Source organism: Anabrus simplex, chromosome 8 (genome assembly GCF_040414725.1).
Source record: "Anabrus simplex isolate iqAnaSimp1 chromosome 8, ASM4041472v1, whole genome shotgun sequence".
In the NCBI taxonomy this organism is placed as follows: Eukaryota; Metazoa; Arthropoda; class Insecta; order Orthoptera; family Tettigoniidae; genus Anabrus; species Anabrus simplex.
Genome location: NC_090272.1, coordinates 211,494,445 through 211,514,643, shown reverse-complemented (window position 1 = coordinate 211,514,643; position 20,199 = coordinate 211,494,445). Strand labels below are relative to the sequence as shown.

The window sequence follows — 20,199 nt, the reverse complement described above, 5'->3', positions numbered from 1 at the left end:
CTTTTAGTGCCGGGAGTGTCCGAGGACAAGTTCGGCTCGCCAGATGCAGGTGTTTTGATATGACCCCGTAGGCGATCTGCGCTTCGTGATGAGGATGAAATGATGATGAAGACGGCGCAAACACCCAGCCCCCGAGCCAGCGAAATTAACCAATTATGGTTAAAATTTCCGACCCTTCCGGGAATCGAACCCGGGACTCCTGTGACCAGAAGCCAGCACGCTAACCATTTAGCCATGGAGCCGGACAGCGCCACAGCAAGTAGTGGAGACTCGCGCAGCGGCGTGTAGAAGCGCGATTTGTATCTGATGGCATAAACACTTTGTATGTGGACAAGTCTATGTGCTACAGCATGCCTGAGAGAGGAGGAATTTGGCTAGTTGCTACCGAAGTGTTCAGATCGGCTCCTGGCGACTATGTTTGTGTGACTAGGCTTCGTTTCGCTCAGCAGTAGTTAAATCCTCTATTCTCTTCCTTCATCTATTTCTCCTCCAAGCCCGGGGCTTCGCGCAGGTTTGTACGATCATATACCTAGTAATCGCATTTCTAGCATGTGTTGTGCGGAAGGAAAGCAGGGGTCTAATTTTGTCAAGGCCGCGCCCATTCGTCAGTCTGGCAGTCTCATGCAGTCAATGTATCTGCGTAGTTCTATCTAGTGTATCTTACTTAGTGTGTACTCAAATACTAAATGACTTTTTTTATTGTATAGTCATGCTGTACTTCTATTTAATTCTAATACATGTGCATACGTTCCTTTGGTGAAAATTTGATTCGACAGTACTGAATCAAAACCTCAAAAAACTACTATTGCCGCAGTTAAGCTGGTAAACTTCTCTGTCAAAATTAGCTCAGAGAGCATCAACAGCTTACCATGTTTTGCCTATTTATTTCAATTTTGTTGGCCCCGTGGTGTAGGGGTAGCGTGCCTGCCTCTTCCACGGAGGCCCCGGTTTCGATTCCCGGCCAGGTCAGGGATTTTTACCTGGATCTGAGTGCTGTTTCAGGTCCAGTCAGCCTACGTGATTAGATTACAATTGAGGGGCTATCTGACGGTGAGACAGCGGCCCCGGTCTAGAAAGATAAGAATAACGGCCGAGAGGATTTGTCGTGCTGACCACAGGACACCTCGTAATCTGCAGGCCTTCGGGCTGAGAAGCGGTCGCTTGGTAGACCAAAGCCCTCCAGGGCTGTAGTGCCTTGGGGGAAGGTATTTCAATTTTGTTGTCTCCCCCCACTATATCCCCTAGACCCCGGTACTTCTTGCTATCTATACATTGTTTGCCGCCGCCCCCCCCCCCCCCCCAACTTCTATTTTCCAATAGCCGCTACTGGTTGCACTACTGTAAGTCACGGAGAGAACCTTTGCGAAACCCACGCACGAACAAAATTGAGTTTGATGCGGTTTCGTCAAGTTTTTCGTGCTGCGAAATCAAATTTTGTGGAAGCGCGTGTTTCTCCAGAGTAAATGTGGCTTGAAAATTGACAGTCCTTTCATATCGCATTTGTCCACCGAAAAAATGACCGTAGGGAAACCGTGTGATGTCAATGGACGTATTTTGTTACGTTGGATACAATGGAAGTTCCTTGCATTTTTAATGTTGGATATTCTGTAAATTGGGCGCCATTCGCCGTTTTCGTCACAAAATTTGCGCGATAAGATCGTACAACTATCCCAGCGAAAATTGTGTATGTAAGCTGTGCAGCCTAGAATGTGACAATACAAAGTGCACTAAAAGAACGATGGGATTAGCTGAATACAACACTGGACAGACTGATTCAGCTATAACATGATGATGATGATGGAGCAAGGTCTTAGTATAGAGGAGCACTAAAAATGAACAACTCGCATTTTACTCCCGATTTTATCAGTAACATACAACAATTCTTGGGAAAGCATTAGTCCCCTTCAGTAAGTATGAAGTTCGTAATTTTTGCCAGCCATGGACCACGTAAATAACTCTTCATGACATCAGTTTCCTTTTACACTAGTAGTTCTTCATTCTCTTGCTTACAGCTTCTTTCTTTTCAGCTGTCCAATGTTGTTTCTTCTTGGTTGCTGTTTCTGGCTCTAGGAATCCCCCAAATGTGTGTACTATATCTTGTTTCTGAAACTGGTTCTGTTGTGGATGTCTTGATCCATGAAGTTCATTTCTTGCAGATCCTTTCAGTGGCGGCGGCGATAAGGACCCAGCAGTCCTCGCGGGGCGGGGGGCCCATGGCTTGTGAGGGGTCCATGACTTGGTCTGGGCCCATGGCTTGTGAGGGGCCCATGACTGTTCCTTAATTCAGTAGCTGAAGAGTGATTTTACATATTGATAAAGCTACAGCACACGACACAGTATTATTTTTATTACAGAGGGCTATTCCAAACTTAGGCCGTCGTAATGCAGAGCTTTTTTTGTGAATAGGAGTACGATAGTTATTTCTGAAATAATGCGGCTTTTTCAACCTGATCTTTCCCTTGCTGCCACTCACAACAAAACAATCAACAAGACTTTTCAAGTAATTTAACCAGTTCTGAGAACCCAGCAGTCAGCGAAGATGCGATAACAAAGACATCCTTCTTATCTTAACTCCAAATAATGATGTTTCGAACCTGTTTATAACTCTCGGCAGTCAGTGTATCTAAGTAGGCCTACGACGGATGGTTGAGTTTTAAACAGTAGTAAATTAGTTGGTCCTAGGAACGAGATTATTTCTTAATATTGTGACAGTCAGCGTATTTTGGTTGCTATAATTGGAATATACTGTACATTTCTTGTGTATGAGTGCGTACCGTATAAGGGTATTATTTTTATTACTTCGGATTTGAGAACTAAATTTTGTAACTTCTTCTTCTTCTCCTTCTTCTTCTTATGTGCGTATGGACCCAATGGATACGCAAAGCTCTAACGATTCTGTTTTCTGAGTTGCCAAACAGCTCTCATCCTTTCTCCGTGGATCCTTTGTCGTTCTTCTGTCCACTTTGCTCCAGTTTTCTTTTTCACTTCGTTCTCTGGTTGCACTTTCCATCCATTAATTTTTTTCCTGTAGAGGTTTCTGTCCGCGGTGTCATTTGAGTTCATCTGGGCTTTTTCCAGATCCTTCTTCACTTCCAGTACCCATGGAATATTTTTTAGATGTTCTATGTAGGTGAGGACCTTGTGTGTCAGTCTACTTGCCGGCAGTCTGCGAACGTGCCCATAAACGTTCAGATGTCTTTTGCGGATGTCTGCTGCAATGTTGGTAAGCTCTTCTGTCACTTTGCGTGATCTCAGTCTATATCCATCTTCTGTTTTTCGGGGGCCATAGAGAATTTTCCTCAGGATTCTTCTTTCTTCTTTTAAAATGTTTTCTAGGTCACCTTTCCCATTTAGTGCAAGGGTCTCACTGGCATATAAGACTTCGGTCTTGATTACTATATTATAGTGTCTGATCTTTGCATGGCGGGACAAGCACTTTTTAGTGTATAGGTTGTGAACCCTACCGTAGGGTTTCCAAAAATTTTGTAAGCGAATTTTCTGGGCAGCCTTCTCGCCTCCCGGTGGTTCAAGTATTTCTCCCAAGTACTTGAAGTGTGGTACTCGGTTGATTTGCCCATATGTCGTGTTCAAATTTTGGATGTCAAGTTTTGAGCAGAAGAACTTGGTCTTTTCAAAGGAAATTTGTAGGCCAACCTTTCCAGCACATTCACTAAGGGTTTCAATTTGTTTAACGGCTATGACTACATCATCTGTCAGTATGGCAAAGTCATTTGGAAAAGCGAGGCATGATATCTCAACACCATCTTTGGGTCGTCCTAGTCGTAAGGGGCGCCAGTATCCCATGTCTTTCAATGCCTTCTCCCACTCGCGGATGACTTTGTCTAGGACGAGGTTGAAAAGAAGCGGAGATAAGCCGTCACCTTATTATTATTATTATTATTATTATTATTATTATTATTATTATTATTATTATTATTATCGTTACTGTTTAATGTAATAATATACAACCTTGTACTACGAAATGTAATTTTCCTTGTCACGAATAATTTTTCTGGCATTTTGCTCCTCTCTTCCCATCTAACCACATTATGAGATACGATGTAGTTTACAGTTTCTGATTTGTGCCATCCACATTATTGTTGTGGGATGTTTTATCTATAGAGAAGTAAGCCGCTTTTAATAATTTGGCTCCCGTTTAGTATTGAGGATGCCTGGGGTCGCCTTCACCATGTCAACTGATGTCATATTGAAATATGAAAATGAAAACCTATAACCTGTTTTCCAGTCATTGACCGGGTCAGGGATGGAATGAATGAAGCGGATATAGGCTATTGATACGATGGGGTCGCCACTCCCAACGTGATTTATTGATGACCGATAAATGCTATGAAATTAGAATGGAGAGTGTTGCTGGAATGAAAGATGACAGGGAAAACCGGAGTACCCGGAGAAAAACCTGTCCTGCCTCCGCTTTGTCCAGCACAAATCTCACATGGAGCGACCGGGATTTGAACCACGGTATCCAGCGGTGAGAGGCCGACGCGCTGCCGTCTGAGCCACGTAGGCTTTTCCATATTGAAATATATATAACAATAATCAGAAATAAAAATTACTTACAGTTATTAACTTAAGGGAATACCAACAGAAATAACGATAGTAGTGATGGATGATAATGGTGATGATGATGATGATGACGATGATGATGATAAAGAGGATGATGGTAACCACAAAGTGGTAAAAGATCTACAAAAGTATTAACGTATAAAACTGAATCGTTACTACTTAGAATCCCTATTGTTAACAATTTCAAATTTAGGAAATTCGGTTGTTATTGAGGAGATATTGCTGGCAATGTTTCCTGAATCTAGTGCGGTGGAAGACAGATGTGGGTAACTTACTCCACTGTTACAAGGTTATGAGAGTATTTAAGTGTTGTAGTAAGGATGTAAAGGAGAGGGCGTATAAGTCTCTGGTAAGACCGCAGTTAGAGTATGGCTCCAGTGTATGAGACCCTCACCAGGACTACTTGATACGAGCACTGGAAAAGATTCAAAGGCAAGCAGCACGATTTGTTCTAGGTGATTTCAGACAAAGGAGTAGTGCTACTAAATTGTTGCAAATTTTACGTTGAAAGACTTGGGAGTAAGGAGACGAGATGCTCGACTATGTGATGTGTTTCATTCTGTCGGTGGAGAGATGACGTGGAATGACATCAGTAGACGAATAAGTTTGAGTGGAGCTTTTAAAAGTAGAAAAGATCATAATATGAAGATAAAGTTGGAATTCAGGAGGACAGATTGGGGCAAATATTCATTTAAAGAAAGAGGAGTAAGGGACTGGATTAATGTATGAAGTGAAATGTTCGATAAATTTCCAAGTTCATTGGAAAAGTTTAAGAAAAATCTAGGTGAACAATTGATAGGGAATCTGCCACCTAAATGCTTGCTTGCTTGATTGATTGATTGAGTGAGGCTGTGGAAACGAGAAAAGAGTTTCTTGTACCATGGGGTGTGACTGTTTTTGATCGCGTTCCAAACTTGTGATCGGATGACAATCAGTTAAACTGATAGTGTATATAAGGAGAAAATGATATAAAGAGAATTCGATGAACAAGGCTACGTCGTTGTTTTAGTCTTATGCAGCTAAATTCGCCGTAGGACAACGTGATACGGTTAATTCGATGTAAATGTAAAAACCCCATAACAACATTTTGGTAATCAAATCGTATTATATGCTAAGTGTTTCGTAAAATCCAATTCTGAAATTACTTCATTTTCCGAAGTTCCTGGCTGCATACATAACTACTTCTCTGGTTTGGCTGTAGTTAGTTTCTTTGTTTCTCGCGCAAATATTCGTTTAGTTACAGGTGTCTGCTGAAAAAATGAGAAACCATAAAGGACTATCTGCAGAGCCGTTGAGGAAACTTACAGACCCCAGGAGGGCATGGAAATACACGTCCTCTTACAAACATCGGTGAGGGCTTTGAGGAAGTTGTTAGTCATTTCTAAGGTAGCTACGTGACCAGAGTGGTGTATTATCTAAGAGTGATTTGTTTATTAATGACTTCGCCCTTTTACCATAACATGAGCGAACAACCTCTAAATGAGCACGTGCGAGAAGTTTTCTATACAATGATGAATTATGAATAATAAATCCTTTAAGAGGAGGATGGTGGACTGACTGTTCACACCCCAATGTATTCATTCTCAACGGAGTTTTCCGTGAACTCCAAGGCCATATCCCTTCCAGGGGAGGAAATATCCTTGTACGTCCTTCGGGTTAATCGATCACGTATGTGTATGTATGTCCCCTTTCGTAGTGTAATGGTTAGAGCTGCACCACCTCAGGACGAGGACACTAGTATGAATGTTATTTATTTATTTATTTATTTATTTATTTATTTATTTATTTATTTATTTATTTATTTATTTAATCCGTTTAGCCTTCCCGGACTCAGCCTCTACCGCCTCAAGGACAGTGTCCTGGAGCGTGAGACATTTGGTCGGGGACAAAACTAAGAAGGAGGACCAGTACTTCGCCCAGGCGGCCTCATCTACTATATTGAACAGGGGCCTTACGGGGGGGACGCTATTTCGAACTTTTGTTGCAAATGGAGCAGCCTGTGAAACGTGAGCAGGTAAACGGACTTAGGTGAGTAGAATTTTGCTTAACATTTGAATTTTCGATGACATCATTGTTTAAAGGGGCCTATCATCTAGTATTCTAGGTCATTGGTCCTGTAGTTCTAGAATTTTTCTCTCCTGCTTCACCAAAAACCTCCGTTTGTGCGACGTCAAACGATAAGAGATCTCAGCAAGTACACTTGCATGTTTCAACTAATCTGAAAAGTGACGTAAGTTGGACGAAGTTAATCCTCTTTTTGTTACTTATCTTACGTAAGACAAGTTGATCTCGCGAGATAAGAGAGAACTCAATAACCGCATGTCAACTGTCCTCATTGACGGCTATTGTTATTTGCTACGCACTTGGAGGAGATCGGACTACTGATAAAAACACTCCACATTCCTACAGAACAAGCTGTCATCTTACTATCACGCCCTTAGTGAGAAGAAACACTGTGAGCTGCTAATGTAGATATTCTACTCCACTTCACTCACATCTGAACTGTGTGTTCGTTACTGGATAGCCATGTTAACCTAATGAGCCGTCGTGTTTTCCCTTTGCTTCATGTAAGGGGTTTTGAACGTCAGCTCCACGTATTCATTATTAATGGTATTCTTATTCTTATTCTTCTTCTTTCTTCCTTATGCCCATTCAAAGAACACTCTTGAAATTGTTCGTTGGCTTGATGGTTTTCGCCTTCTTATTCTCCCAAAATCTCTTCATGAATGCATTGTGTTGCATCTTGCGTCTCCACGAATTTGTGCTTGGCTACTTTTTTTGCTAAAAGCTCTACGATCTTCTATGATGTCGTCCATGATATTTCTTTCTTGGATGTCCGCCTTAATTTCTTTTAGCCAGTTTATTTTGACCTTCTTTGAGTTGATTACTTTAAATAATCTTTTGGTGAGTCTGTCGCTGTCCACTCTATAGATATGGCCATCGAATTTCAGGCGTCTCTTGCGTACGGCATCAGTGAATCTGCCTGTTAATGAGTATAGGTTGTTGTTGTTATTATTAATATAACCTATTCATTAATCGATACGGGCATCTGTGGGCCACATTTACACAGTCAACCTACCCTTCTCTCAAGCACACTCACCGTAAAGATCGTTTTTTGGCTTCTCCTTTCTCGCTCTTCTGCCGAGATGTTCCGCGGCTTGACCAGTTGTTTTTCGGGTGCACCTGTCATTCCCGCAACCTATTTCCTAAATATTGTTCTGTGCTATATCTCTTCCTCTTTCGCACCTACTTCTGCACCTGTATAAGCCACCCAGGCTGTCTTTTCACTTTCCTTGCAGAAGGAGAATTTTGTGGACCAATCTCTCTTGATTCATCCTTTCAATAAAAAGTCAGCCTCCTTCTCCTTACAGCCCATGTTGACTGAAATTCTTCTTCTTACTCTTCTTCGCCTTACTTTTATTACGTGCGAATGGGCCCTGCTGGATCACGCGGTGCTTTTATGATTCGTATTTCTCATTTCTCAGTTTTTTTCTCCGTGGGCTCTCTTCCTTCCTTCAGTCCGCTTGGTTCCTGGTCTCTTTGGAATTTCATTACCTGGCTGTACTACCCGTCTGTTTACCTTTTAAACTGAACAGATTCCTATGTACTATTTCTGATGTTTATCTCGGCTTTCTCCAGGTAATTTTTTGGCTTGTTGGATCCATGGTAACCTCTCTTCAGTTTGCCAGTGTATGTCATGATTAGAGCCCTGCACGGATGTGGATATCCGCGAAGTTAGTGTCTTGGCGGATGCAAACTGTAGCCCAGTGCGGATAATTTTGCTGATTATATTTGTAAGTAATGATGTTTATCGATTTTCACTCAGGTATATTCTTACTTTTGCTTGTAGTTAGGTGACCCTTCACATTGGTATGGGAGAATGGTGATATACATAGTCTTGAGATCATAAAGCCGTAAATCTGAGCTAAGCCTAACTTGTTCCTGGCCGCAATTAGTGGAAGAAAGGAACAAAGTTCAATACGTCGGTAGTTGTCGCAAGAGAAAATCCCTCATAATCCTGTGACTGTAGGGGTTCTGGTGCCAGGTGTCGGGCCTATTGCATTATCTTAACAGATCTATCCGCTTCAGTGCCTTGGGTGTAACATACTGTAGTTAAATATTTGTAATATCCGCGATTAATCATTCGCGGATGCGGAGCCGATGCGGATGTTATTTTGTATATCCGCGCAGGGCTCTAGTCATGATCTTGTTACTCGGAGTCTTTGCGCGTGGTCGTAGAATGTTAATCTTCATTAAGGTCTGCTGCCAGAGTGGGCAGTTTCTCTGTTGCTTTGTGGGATTTCTGTTTGTATCCGTCTTCCATTTTTATGGACCTTATGATCTTTCTTCCTTCCTTCAGGATGTTCTCCAGATCCCCTTTCCTGATAAGAATCAGCGTTTCGATCGGTACAGTACTTCAGGGTTGATCACCGTATTACAGTGCCTAATCTTTGTGAGTGTGGACAAGCAGTTTTTGTTGTAAATATCGCGTGTTAACCCGTATGTTCTCTTGAGTTTCTGTAGGCGAACATTCTGTGCTTCCTTTTCTGACCCTCTTGCTTCTAGGATCACCCCGAGGTATCTGAAGCGTGGAACCCGCTTCATCTGTCTGTATTTAATCTTTAGTATCTGAATGTTGAAGCCAGTGCAAATAACTCGGTTTCCTCGACTCAGATTTGTTGCCCGGATTCCTTGACGACTGTTTAATTGCTCTGATATCGCTATGTCGTCTGCGAAACCCAAACAAATGATTTTGATGTCGCCTTTTGTTCGCCTGAATTGAGTGGGTTTCTAGGGGTTCTGATTTCTTAGTTCGTTCTCCTATTCTCTAATGACTTTATTATTATTATTATTATTATTATTATTATTATTATTATTATTATTAACAAGGAACATGTTTGGGAATGAAGGTGGGTCGTATGATGTATTTACAAGAGACGTCGCTAGATTCGCAAGCAAAAGGGTCAGTCAGTTCTAGGACAAGGTTACCACCCACATGGACACACCTCTACGTTAGGTAGGTGGAGGAGGGACCACGCCAAGTAGGTGAACTACTTACTGTAGCTTTCTTGCAATATGTAGGCAGACGCTTCACAGTAGGAGACTTTAACTATTAGCATATTTCTCGTCAGTAAGGCTCATATAAATAAATAAATAAATAAATAAATAAATAAATAAATAAATAAATAAATAAATAAATAAATAAATAAATAAATAAATAAATAGATCGCCTCTATGGTATGGTGGTTAGTGTGATTAGCGGCCACCCCCAGAGACACAAGTTCGATTCCTGGCTCTGCCACTACATTTGAAAAGTGATACGAAGACAAGAAGGGGGTCCACTCAGCCTCGGGAGATCAACTGAGGAGAAGGGTTTCGATTCCCTCCTCAGCCATCCTCTAAGTGGTTTTCTGTGGTTTTCCATTTCTCCTCTAGGCAAATGGCGGGATGGTACCTAACTTAAGTCCACGGCCACTTCCTTCCCTCTTCCTTCTTCCAATCTTCCCATCCCCAACAACGCCCCTGTTCAGCATAGCAGGTGAGGCCGCCTGGGCGAGGTTCTGTCCCCCTTCCCAGTTGTACCCCGACCAAATGTCTCAAGCTCCAAGACACTGCCCTTGAGGCGGTAGAGGTGGAATCCCTCGCTGAGCCCGAGGGAAAAAACAACCCTGGAGTGTAAACGCATTAAACGAAAATCCACAGCCTGTTTCCAGTCATTCGACCGGGTCAGGAATGGAATGAAAGCCCTCATCTAGCGGCAAGGATAGTAATTGTGCCAGCTCCCGAAGCCTGTCGCACTCCTCTGAGGCGATGATTAATGAATGACAGATGAAATGAAATGATATTGGAGAGTGTTGCTGGAATGAATTGTGACAGGGAAAACCGGAGTGCCCGGAGAAAAACCTGTCCCGCTTTCGCTTTGTTCAGCACAAATCTCACATGGAGTGACCGGGGTTTGAATCACGGAACCCAGCGCTGAGAGGCCGGCGCGCTGCCGCCTGAGCCACAGAGGCTCCGTAAACGGATTAAATAAATAAATAAATAAATAAATAAATAAATAAATAAATAAATAAATAAATAATGTAACCTTATTCCGTGCTGAGTAGCTCAAACATTAGAGCGCTGGCCTTCCGGGCCCATTTTGACAGGTTTGACCCTAGCTCAGTCTTGTGGTATTTGAAGGTGCCCGGCATGCTGGTAGATGTGAAAGGAAGTAAAAGAACTTCTACGGAACAAAATTCAGGCACCTACGTAGGCGTTCCCAATAACCGTAAATTGGAGGGACATAAATCCATTATTATTATTATTATTATTATTATTATTATTATTATTATTATTATTATTATCATCATCATCTAGTAAGAATATTTAGATTTTTATGCCATAGCAAAGGTGTGCATCGGATTTCTCACGCACTAAGCATATGGAACTGTTGATCGTGATGTATCAAACCCTTCAAATAAAGCCAAAATACTAATAAATGAACATATACTTTTGTTAATTACCCCTCGTTTAATTTTTGTGCGAATGATGTTGAATTTTAATTTTTGGTAAATGACCCCAGGTGTTCACTTTTGATAAAAGTGAATATCCCGGTATTTTTATTTGCATTCAAAAATGACCACAGGTTTTTTGAATGACCAAAGATTTTTATTTGTCTTTGTCAAATGACCCCAGATTTGTTATTTTGTGGATGACCCGGATTTGTAATTCTGTGAATAATCCCAGTTTTTTTATTTGTATGCATGACGCTAGATTTCCTGCTTGTTCTTCTTTATAGTCCAAGTACACATTATAGCACAGTAGTATTAGTAATCAAAGTTTTTCACCGAACACAAAAGATGCATATTTTGTCATTTTTATGCGACTTTTGAATACTTTTGTCCTTTAGTTGCTCTTTTTGTACTTGCCAATTTTCATACGCCTTTTGTTAGATTTTATGGATCATTTGAATGAGTGTAGGAGTAGTATATATCCGCGTTTACATATACTTCTGCTAAGTGCAGAATCTATAGAGCGTCATTGCCTCGGTGTTGACTGATAAGCGTGGAGTTCACTGGCGTCATGCGTTTCAGGAAGTTAATTCCGTATTCAAAACTCATTTGCATTAGAAGCATTTAGCTTTCAAACAAGTTCGATTCAGCGTGTGGAAGTAAAACTGTCTTGTCTTGTGTTTTTCAAAAATGATCTATGTGCCCTACTAATATTATTTCCGACTTTCGAAAGTCATATCATTTTTGCATTTGCAAAAACAACAAAGGAAAATATATTTGTTTTTACAATTTGCTTTACGTCGCACCGACACAGATAGGTCTTATGACGACGATGAGATAGGAAAGGACTAGGAGTGGGGAGGAAGTGACCTTGGCCTTAATTAAAGTACAACCCCAGCACTGCCTGGTGTGAAAATAGGAAACCACGGAAAACCATCTTCAGGGCTGCCGACAGTGGGGTTCGAACCCACTTACTCCCGGATGCAGGTTCAGAACAAAATTGAATGGCTGGACTCTATGAACGAATGGCGCGAGTACATCGAAGGTTGCAACAGTATCTTGACACGAGTCCCATTGGCGTTTAATGCTCACTGCTTGCGCGGAAGTGCTACTAGGGCGAGTACATAACCTCCATCATTCATAGATGCACCGAATAAGGACTTCGTAGCAGTGTGGCCCACAGAGACCCGACGGCACATTGGACAAGCCTTCGACCAGCAAGATGAGTTCAAGAGAGGCCGCGTCGTCGGTCTAAGAGAGACAGGTTATACATTTTGGCGTATTGTCCGCTACTTGAATCGTTCTGACTACGCTACGCGTCGGTGTTGGACGTAGTGGGATCGTGAGGGTACTCATGCACGCCGAAAAGGCTCGGATCTATGCTGGTAGACCACCAGCAGCGAGGACCATTTCATTGTGCGACAGACTAAGCATTCTACGGGACCGCAACGCACCATGGAGAGATAAGTCACGGCAGCTGGGGATACGCCTGTAGTGCCATATCCAGGCGGCTAGCAGAGGAGGATCTGTCATCGCGGTGTCCCTTACGACGTCTGCCAGTGCTACCTGAGTATCGCTGAACACGCCTGAACTTCTGCCAGAAACGGGCAGCATGTCAGCTTGCCACGAGTGGTGTTCAGCAACGAATCGCGGTTCTGCCTGGATACAGATGAACGCCGGACTGGAATCTGGAGACGTTCTGGCCGGCGCAGTGATGAACGCTTCATTTTAGAGCTTTTGTAACATCCCTTTTCAGTTCCCACTCAGTTAATTTATGAAGGTTAGATTCTTCAATCTGCCGAAACTAAATTTGAGTAAACGAATGTATAAACTATCTGAAAGATAAAACACTCAAATATATTATTAAGATAAGTTCCTGATTTAAAGTTCCTAAGTATTAAACAGAAATAAACATGAATATTTACGTGTGAATATTTGAGTGTGATTTGATGGAATCTGACGATGTTGTTTCGAGAACGAAACATCTCATTCTACTTTAATGAAATTGTTTCTTTTGCAGGTATAATTCTGTTACCATATGTTTTCTCTTTCAGGTAGTTCATAAATTAATTAACTCAAGAGTCTCCGTGGCTCAGCCGGCAGCGCGCCGGCCTCTCACCGCTGCGTTCCGTGATTCAAATCCCGGGCACTCCATGTGAGATTTGTGCTGGACAAAGCGGAGGCGGGAGAGGTTTTCCTCCGGGTACTCCGGTTTTCCCTGTCATCTTTCATTCCAGCAACACTCTCCAATATAATTTCATTTCATCTGTCAGTCATTAATCATTACCTCAGAGGAGTGTGACAGGCTTCGGCAGCCGGCACAATTCCTATCTTCATTCATTCCATTCCTGACCCGGTCGAATGACTGGAAACAGGCTGTGGATTTTCATAAATTTATTTACTCAGAGTTAGGTTCGGTACACTGATGAACTTGAAGAAATTCATCGTACAGTAGAACGCCACACCGCCCCAATGAGAGGTCTCGTGGTGTGGGCTGCCATTGCCTACAATTCCTGCTCCCCACTGAAAGAAACTTGACAGCGCGAGGATATGTGAATGAAATTCTGCATCAATGTGTGTATCCCTTCCTGGTGCAGCTTGGCAACCCCATCACCAGCAGGAAAATGCCCGGCCTCATATATCGCCGGTATCTCGGACTAACCCATTTGATGTCAAAATGGTTCCTTGGCCAGCAAGGTCTCCAGACCTTTCGCCCATTGAGTGCATTTCGAACCAGATAGGAAGAAAACTTCAGCCAGCGGCAACTACGGAAGATTAGGAGGGTCAGTTGCACTAGCTGTGGCAGGATCTTGCTCATGAGAACACCTGAAAATCTGGGTTGACCCTTCTATCCCATACAACAGTGTGAGAAACACACATCCCCTGACCAAGGGCGCTGGGTTTTTAAATTAGTGGGAGTGTTCTGACTCACAGTCCAACAGAGCAAGTGGCTTGGGCCACGTAGCCATCAGCTTGCATTCGGGAGATTGTGGGTTCGAACCACATTATCGGCAGTCCTGAAGATGGTTATCCGTAGTTTTCCATTTAATAAAAATAATGTTATTTCCTTCACGCGCCACTAACTACTTTTACGGTTTTCGGAGACGCCGAGGTTCCTGAATTTAGCCCATCAGGAGTTATTTTACGTGCCAGTAAATCTGACGTATTTGAGCACCTTCAAATACCACCGGACTGAGCCAGGATCGAAGCTGTCAAGTTGGGATGAGAAAGCCAGCGCCTCAACCGTCCGAGCCACTCTGTCGTGCGGTTTTCCATTCTACACCAGGCAAATGCTATGGCTATACCTCAAGTAAGGACGCGGTCGCTTCCTTCCCATTTCTAGCCCTTTCCTTCCCATCGTCGCCATAGCACCTATCTATGTTTCGGTGTGACGTAAAGTAAATAGCAAAAACGCACAGTAAAAATTAATGGAAAGGCCCCGGAAAATGTCGAAATTTAATTCTCATGAAAATGCAGTTTTAGGTGTTTTTAAAAGCGATAAAGGCAAAGCAAAGTCACCTCCGTACAGGCCATGAAAGCCCTTGGAGGGGTGGAAGGTAAAGGCTTCCACCATTGTTAACCTCGGCACGTGATGTGGTAGAGTGGTTAGCTCTACGCCCGGCCGCCTTTGCCCCCCGGAATTAACCTGTTACTCATTTTTGGTATAGGCTGAGTGAACCTCAGGGCCATACGCACCTCCGGAAGTGGAATCTCTTTTCCTAAATTTTACGACTTCCTGACGGGCATTCGAACCCACGTTCTTCCGGGCGAACCGAGCACACCTTTACCGCCTCGGCCATACTTGAAGGAAAAACATAAACTATAGTTTTTTAGCCGCGGTTTCGACAACAATGAATCAGTACAAACAAAGGTCCATATAAATCCACATTCAATCGACATAAAATCCACATGAAAGGTAAAGGTGTATTTTAATGATGGGAAAGTAAGAGGTTTTACATTTTTAATATGGTAGGTAAGGGTTATTCTGCCCGAAGGCGGGTCCGAACCTCCGCAGAGGTGTTCCTGAGCCAGAGTCTACGTGCGGTAGGGTGGCCAGTTCCTTTCCGCCCCTCCATTCCCTTACCCCCCCCCCAACAGCGCGTGGCAACCCATCCAACTCCTGACCACGCCCAATGTTGCTTAACTTCGGAGATCTCACGGGATCCGGTGTTTCAACACGGCTACGGCCGTTGGCATTTTTAACATATGCGAATTGAAAGAATGGAAGATAAAAAATGTCTCTAAAATCTTAAGGTAAAAAAACCAGCATAATAGTCTCTCGTATTTTCTCGTAGGATGATACCAAACAGAGTTTACCAAAAGCAAATTTGGCGTTTATTATTAGTATAATAATAAAAGAGAAACTGGAAGTCTTTAGTACAAACGTTAAAATATTTGAGGAATTTCTAATTCTCAAAAAAAAAAAAAAAAAAAAAAAGTGTGTTCCTGTGAACAGTTTGATGAGAATGTTCGCCATAGTTTCGAGCTTCATTTTATTTTTATTTTTGTTTCTTGATTATGGACATGCATGGCTGCATTGTCGTTCAATTTTCTTTGCGTGAGCGTACAGCGCAGATAAGTTTTCAGTTTTCTCAAGGCGAAAAAAGAAATTTCTGGTGTACATGTAAAAACGGGTCGGCTATAGTTAAAGCGATCTTGATCAGGTTTCTCTTGGAATCAATGAAACTTTATGATTTTTTAATCAAATCTAATTAATAAAATATCCATATAACTCACTTGTGATTGATAACAAAGAAAATAAAAGTTTTTAAGTGGGCTCCCCCCCCCACGTTTTGCCATATAGGGACAACAATTCCTTCGTATTGCTAAGTTTAACAACTATGATGAATGATTCACCCTTCTTTCTTTCTTTTCTTCTGTTATTATCTCCTTTTTAAATCTTTCTTCTCCCTGTTTTTGGGATTGCTGTATACCCCCCATAAGAAATTTGGAAGGTGCTTGAACACCGTAGCACACCCGGAGTCGGCTCCCGTACCCCTGATCTTTTGTATCATAAGATCCAGGTTTAAGTTACGTTTACAGAGTAATATACAATATTAAATAGAAGGAAGGATCCACCTTTCAATACTCCGTTGTTAAGTTGAACCAAATAGAAGTTACAACCTGTTAATTTGGGACCGGTTTCAACACATTTGAAGTGTCATCATCAGCCAATGAGCAAAGCAGTGCAAAAATTAAGTCATAGAGGTGTAAAAACAACTAACACAATGATCACAGACAAGAATTTAATTCCAGTAGAATTACTTAGGTACGAAATAGTGTTAAATAAGTGTTAATATTGTATATTACTCTATTCAATACGGAACAATCATGAAATTTTTAACTTTACAGAGTAGTTAATGCTTATTTGTAATTTACGTAGGAGAATAATGAACTTGGCCATGGATGGTAAGATAAAGGGGACGATGATCAGACTGGTCTTTAAATTATGTCAAGATTTGAGGTGTGAATCTAGAAGAGACTAAAATGCTAGGTGCAAACATAGAGCTATAGGGACTTAGTACACTCACAGAGATTTGCAGACTGAACACTGAAAGGTATAACAGACTATATATAAGATGTGAAAGAACAAAAAGGATTGTAAACTTTACTCTCGGCCTTACACTGACAATATCGACTAAGGGGTGATGGCTCACCCATATAATCACTGGGATTGTACTCACCACATTGAGATCCTCAGCGTCCGTATCGGGATTCTTCTCATCCAGCTCATCCAGCAGGGCGGTGGCTGCAACAAGAAACAATTGATGCAAGGTCAAGCTCGGCGGGAATTGGGGACAGCGGCCAGTTGACACGAGCTGTCAATGCTAATCAATTGTTGACACCAAGTGTCGTCGCTGTTCACATGACAGGCTATGACTGCTAGCACTTGATTATGTGACTAGCCGGCAATTTAACTTTATTGTTCGACCACCCGCTCTTCGTAACATTATTATTATTATTATTATTATTATTATTATTATTATTATTATTATTATTTTCTTAATCTGTTTACCCTCCAGGGTTGGTTTTTCCCTCGGACTCAGCGAGGGATCCCACCTCTACCGCCTCAAGTGTAGTGTCCAGGAGCGTGAAACTTTGGGTCGAGGTATACGACTGAGGAGGAGTACCAGTACCTCGCCGAGGCGGCCTGACCTGCTATGGCCTCGTGGGGGGATGGAAAGATTGGAAGGGACAGGCAAGGAACAGGCAAGGAGGCGGCCGTTGCCTTAAGTTAGGTACCATCCCGGCATTTGCCTGGAGGAGAAGTGGGAAACCACGGAAAACAACTTCAAGGATGGCTGAGGCGGGAATCAAACCCATCACTCCCGAGGCGGGGTGGGCCGTGTTCCAGGCTTCGAAACACTTTTCAAACTTCGTGGCAGAGCCGGGAATCGAACCCGGGCTTCCGGGGGTGACAGTTAATCACGCTAACCACTACACCACAGAGGCGGGCATTATTATTATTATTATTATTATTATTATTATTATTATTATTATTATTATTATTATTATTATTATTATTATTATTATTATTATTATTACAAAATACCTACAGATGGTAAGTATCCTGAGTCAACTTCGCTTATAGCAGTACATCTTATGTCGTCTAGCTAGGGAACTGTTGAGCCAAATAAATTGGGTGAATGATCAACTATAGCAGGTGAGGCCGCCTGGGCGAGGTTCTGGTCATCCTTCCCAGTTGAATCCCCCGACCCAGAGTCTGAAGCTCCAGAACACTGCCCTTGAGGCGGTAGAGGTGGGATCCCTCGCTGAGTCCGACGGAAAAACCAACCCTGGAGGGTAAGCAGATTAAGAAGAAGAAGAAGAAGAAGAATGATCAACTAGCATATCCTAAATTCACTGGTGGTAATAATTGTGCCGTAAGGTTAACGGCAGTGTTGTAATAAATTGCCGAAAAATAGCTGAGTAGCTCCAAGCTGATGACGTACGTATGGACAGTAGAAATATACCGCTAGGTCTCTTTTATAGTTAGGATAAAACACTTTATACAGAAAATGAGATTTTGACAACTCAAACACAACTTCACACCCAACACAGCTTATGCTAACACATTCAGTATATTAATATAGCCGGTCCCGCGGTGTAGGTGTAGTGTGCCTGCCTCTTACCCGGAGGGCCCGGGTTCGATTCCCGGCGAGGTTAGGGATTTTTCCTTGGATCTGACGGCTGGTTCGAAGTCCACTCAGCCTGCATGATAACAACTGAGGAGCTATCTGACGGCGAGATAGCGGCCCCGGTCTAGGAAGCCAAGAATAACGGCCAAGAGGATTCGTTGGGCTGACCACACGACACTTCATAATCTGCAGGCCTTCGGACTGAGCAGTGATCGCTTGGTAGGCGATGGCCGTTCGAGGCTGTTGCGCCATGGGCTTTTTTATTCAGTATATGAATATATTAATGTTTTGATGCTTCTATATCATTCATTCCGAGAGGAATGGACGGTTATGTTTCGTAGATCTAGAGAAGGCATGTGACAGAGTACCGAGGAAAATGATGTGGATTGTGAGATTAAAGGTAATTATTGAAAGCAGTCAAAGGCATTTATACTGACAATTGGGCTGCGGCGAGAATTGATGGTAGAATGAGTTCTTGGTTCAAGGTGCTTACAGAGGTTAGACAAGGCACCTCCTGCCGGGCTGAGTGGCTCAGACGGTTGAGGCGCTGGACTTCTGACCCCAGCTTGGCAACTTCGATTCTGGCTCAGTCCGGTGGTATTTCAAGGTGCTCAAATACGTCAGCCTCGTGTCGGTAGTTTTACTGGTACGTAAATGAACTTCTGCGGGACTAAATTCCGGCACCCCGGCGTCTCCGAAAACCGTAAAACTAGATAGTGGGACGTAAAACCAATGTTATTATTATTATTATTATTATTATTATTATTATTATTATTATTATTATTATTATTATTATTATTATTCACCTTTGTTGTTCATAGTTTATCTGGGCCATCTACTGAAACGTATACAATTGCAGCGAGGGATTCATTAGGTGGAAATGTAGTTAGCAGTTTGGCTATGCTGACCACTTGGTCTTAATGGCAGACTGTTGAAAGTTTGCATTCAGGAGATGTTTTTTTCGAATCCTACCGTCGGCAGTCCTGCATATTATTTGCGGTCGATGTGTTGGTGTGACGTTAAACAACGAGCAATTTTTTGTTGTTGTTAGTGGCTTTACGTCGCTGCGACGATGGGATAGGAAAGGCCAAGAAGTTGGAAGGAAGCGGCCATGGTCTTAATTAAGGCACAACCCCAGCATTTTCCTGGTGTGAAAATGGGAAACCACGGAAAACTATCTTCAGGGATGCCGCGCCGCTATCCGCACGGCCAACTCGCCCGGTGCAATTTTTTTTAATGCCACAGATGAAGAAATACTGAATCACGAGAACGATTTGTTGAAATTTAACCAGTGATAGAAAAACTACATTAAAAAGTAATTAGGCTCAATTACAGTTCGTTCTTTTTTTCTTAATCTGTTTATACTCCTGGATTGGTTTTTCCCTCGGACTCAGCGAGGGATCCCACCTCTACCGCCTCAAGGGCAGTCTCCTGGAGCGTGAGATTTTGGGTCGGGGGATACAACTGGGAAAAAAGACCAGTACCTCGCCCAGGCGGTCTCACCTGCTATGCTGAACAGAGGCCTTGTGGTGGATAGGAAGATGGGAAGGGATAGACACGGAGGAGGGAAGGAAGTGGTCGTGACCTTAAGTTGGGTACCATCCTGGCATTTACATGGAGGAGAAGTGGGAAACCACGGAAAACCACTTCGAGGATGGCTGAGGTGGGAATCGAACACCCCCCCCCACCTCCCATACTCAGTTGTCTTCACGAGGCTGAGTGGACCACGTTCCAGCCCTCGTACCACTTTTCAAATTTCGTGGCAGAGCCGGGAATCCAACCCGGGCTTCCGGGGGTGGTAGATAATCATGCTATACAAATTACTTTTTCAAACTGTAATCAGTAATATTTCATTTACTTCACAGAATGTTAGTCTTAGGGAAATAATTGATATTTGTTTTCTTTCGCATGGGGTTGGAATTATAGCAGACCTTACAAAGAAATATATATGACTTACTTTCGTGTTGATTTTTTAAATACGT

At 42.6% G+C, this 20,199-nt stretch overlaps 1 protein-coding gene across 2 annotated transcripts in view; it reads right to left on the bottom strand.

The window, feature by feature from the left end:
• Nucleotides 1-20,199, bottom strand: part of LOC136878988 (peptide transporter family 1) — a 292,467-nt gene that overhangs the window by 162,340 nt on the left and 109,928 nt on the right. For both annotated transcript variants that reach the window (XM_067152653.2, XM_068229020.1), the window contains exon 2: nucleotides 16,763-16,827. In XM_067152653.2, coding sequence (XP_067008754.2) covers nucleotides 16,763-16,827 — 65 coding nt within the window. The remainder of the gene's footprint in view (nucleotides 1-16,762; nucleotides 16,828-20,199) is intronic.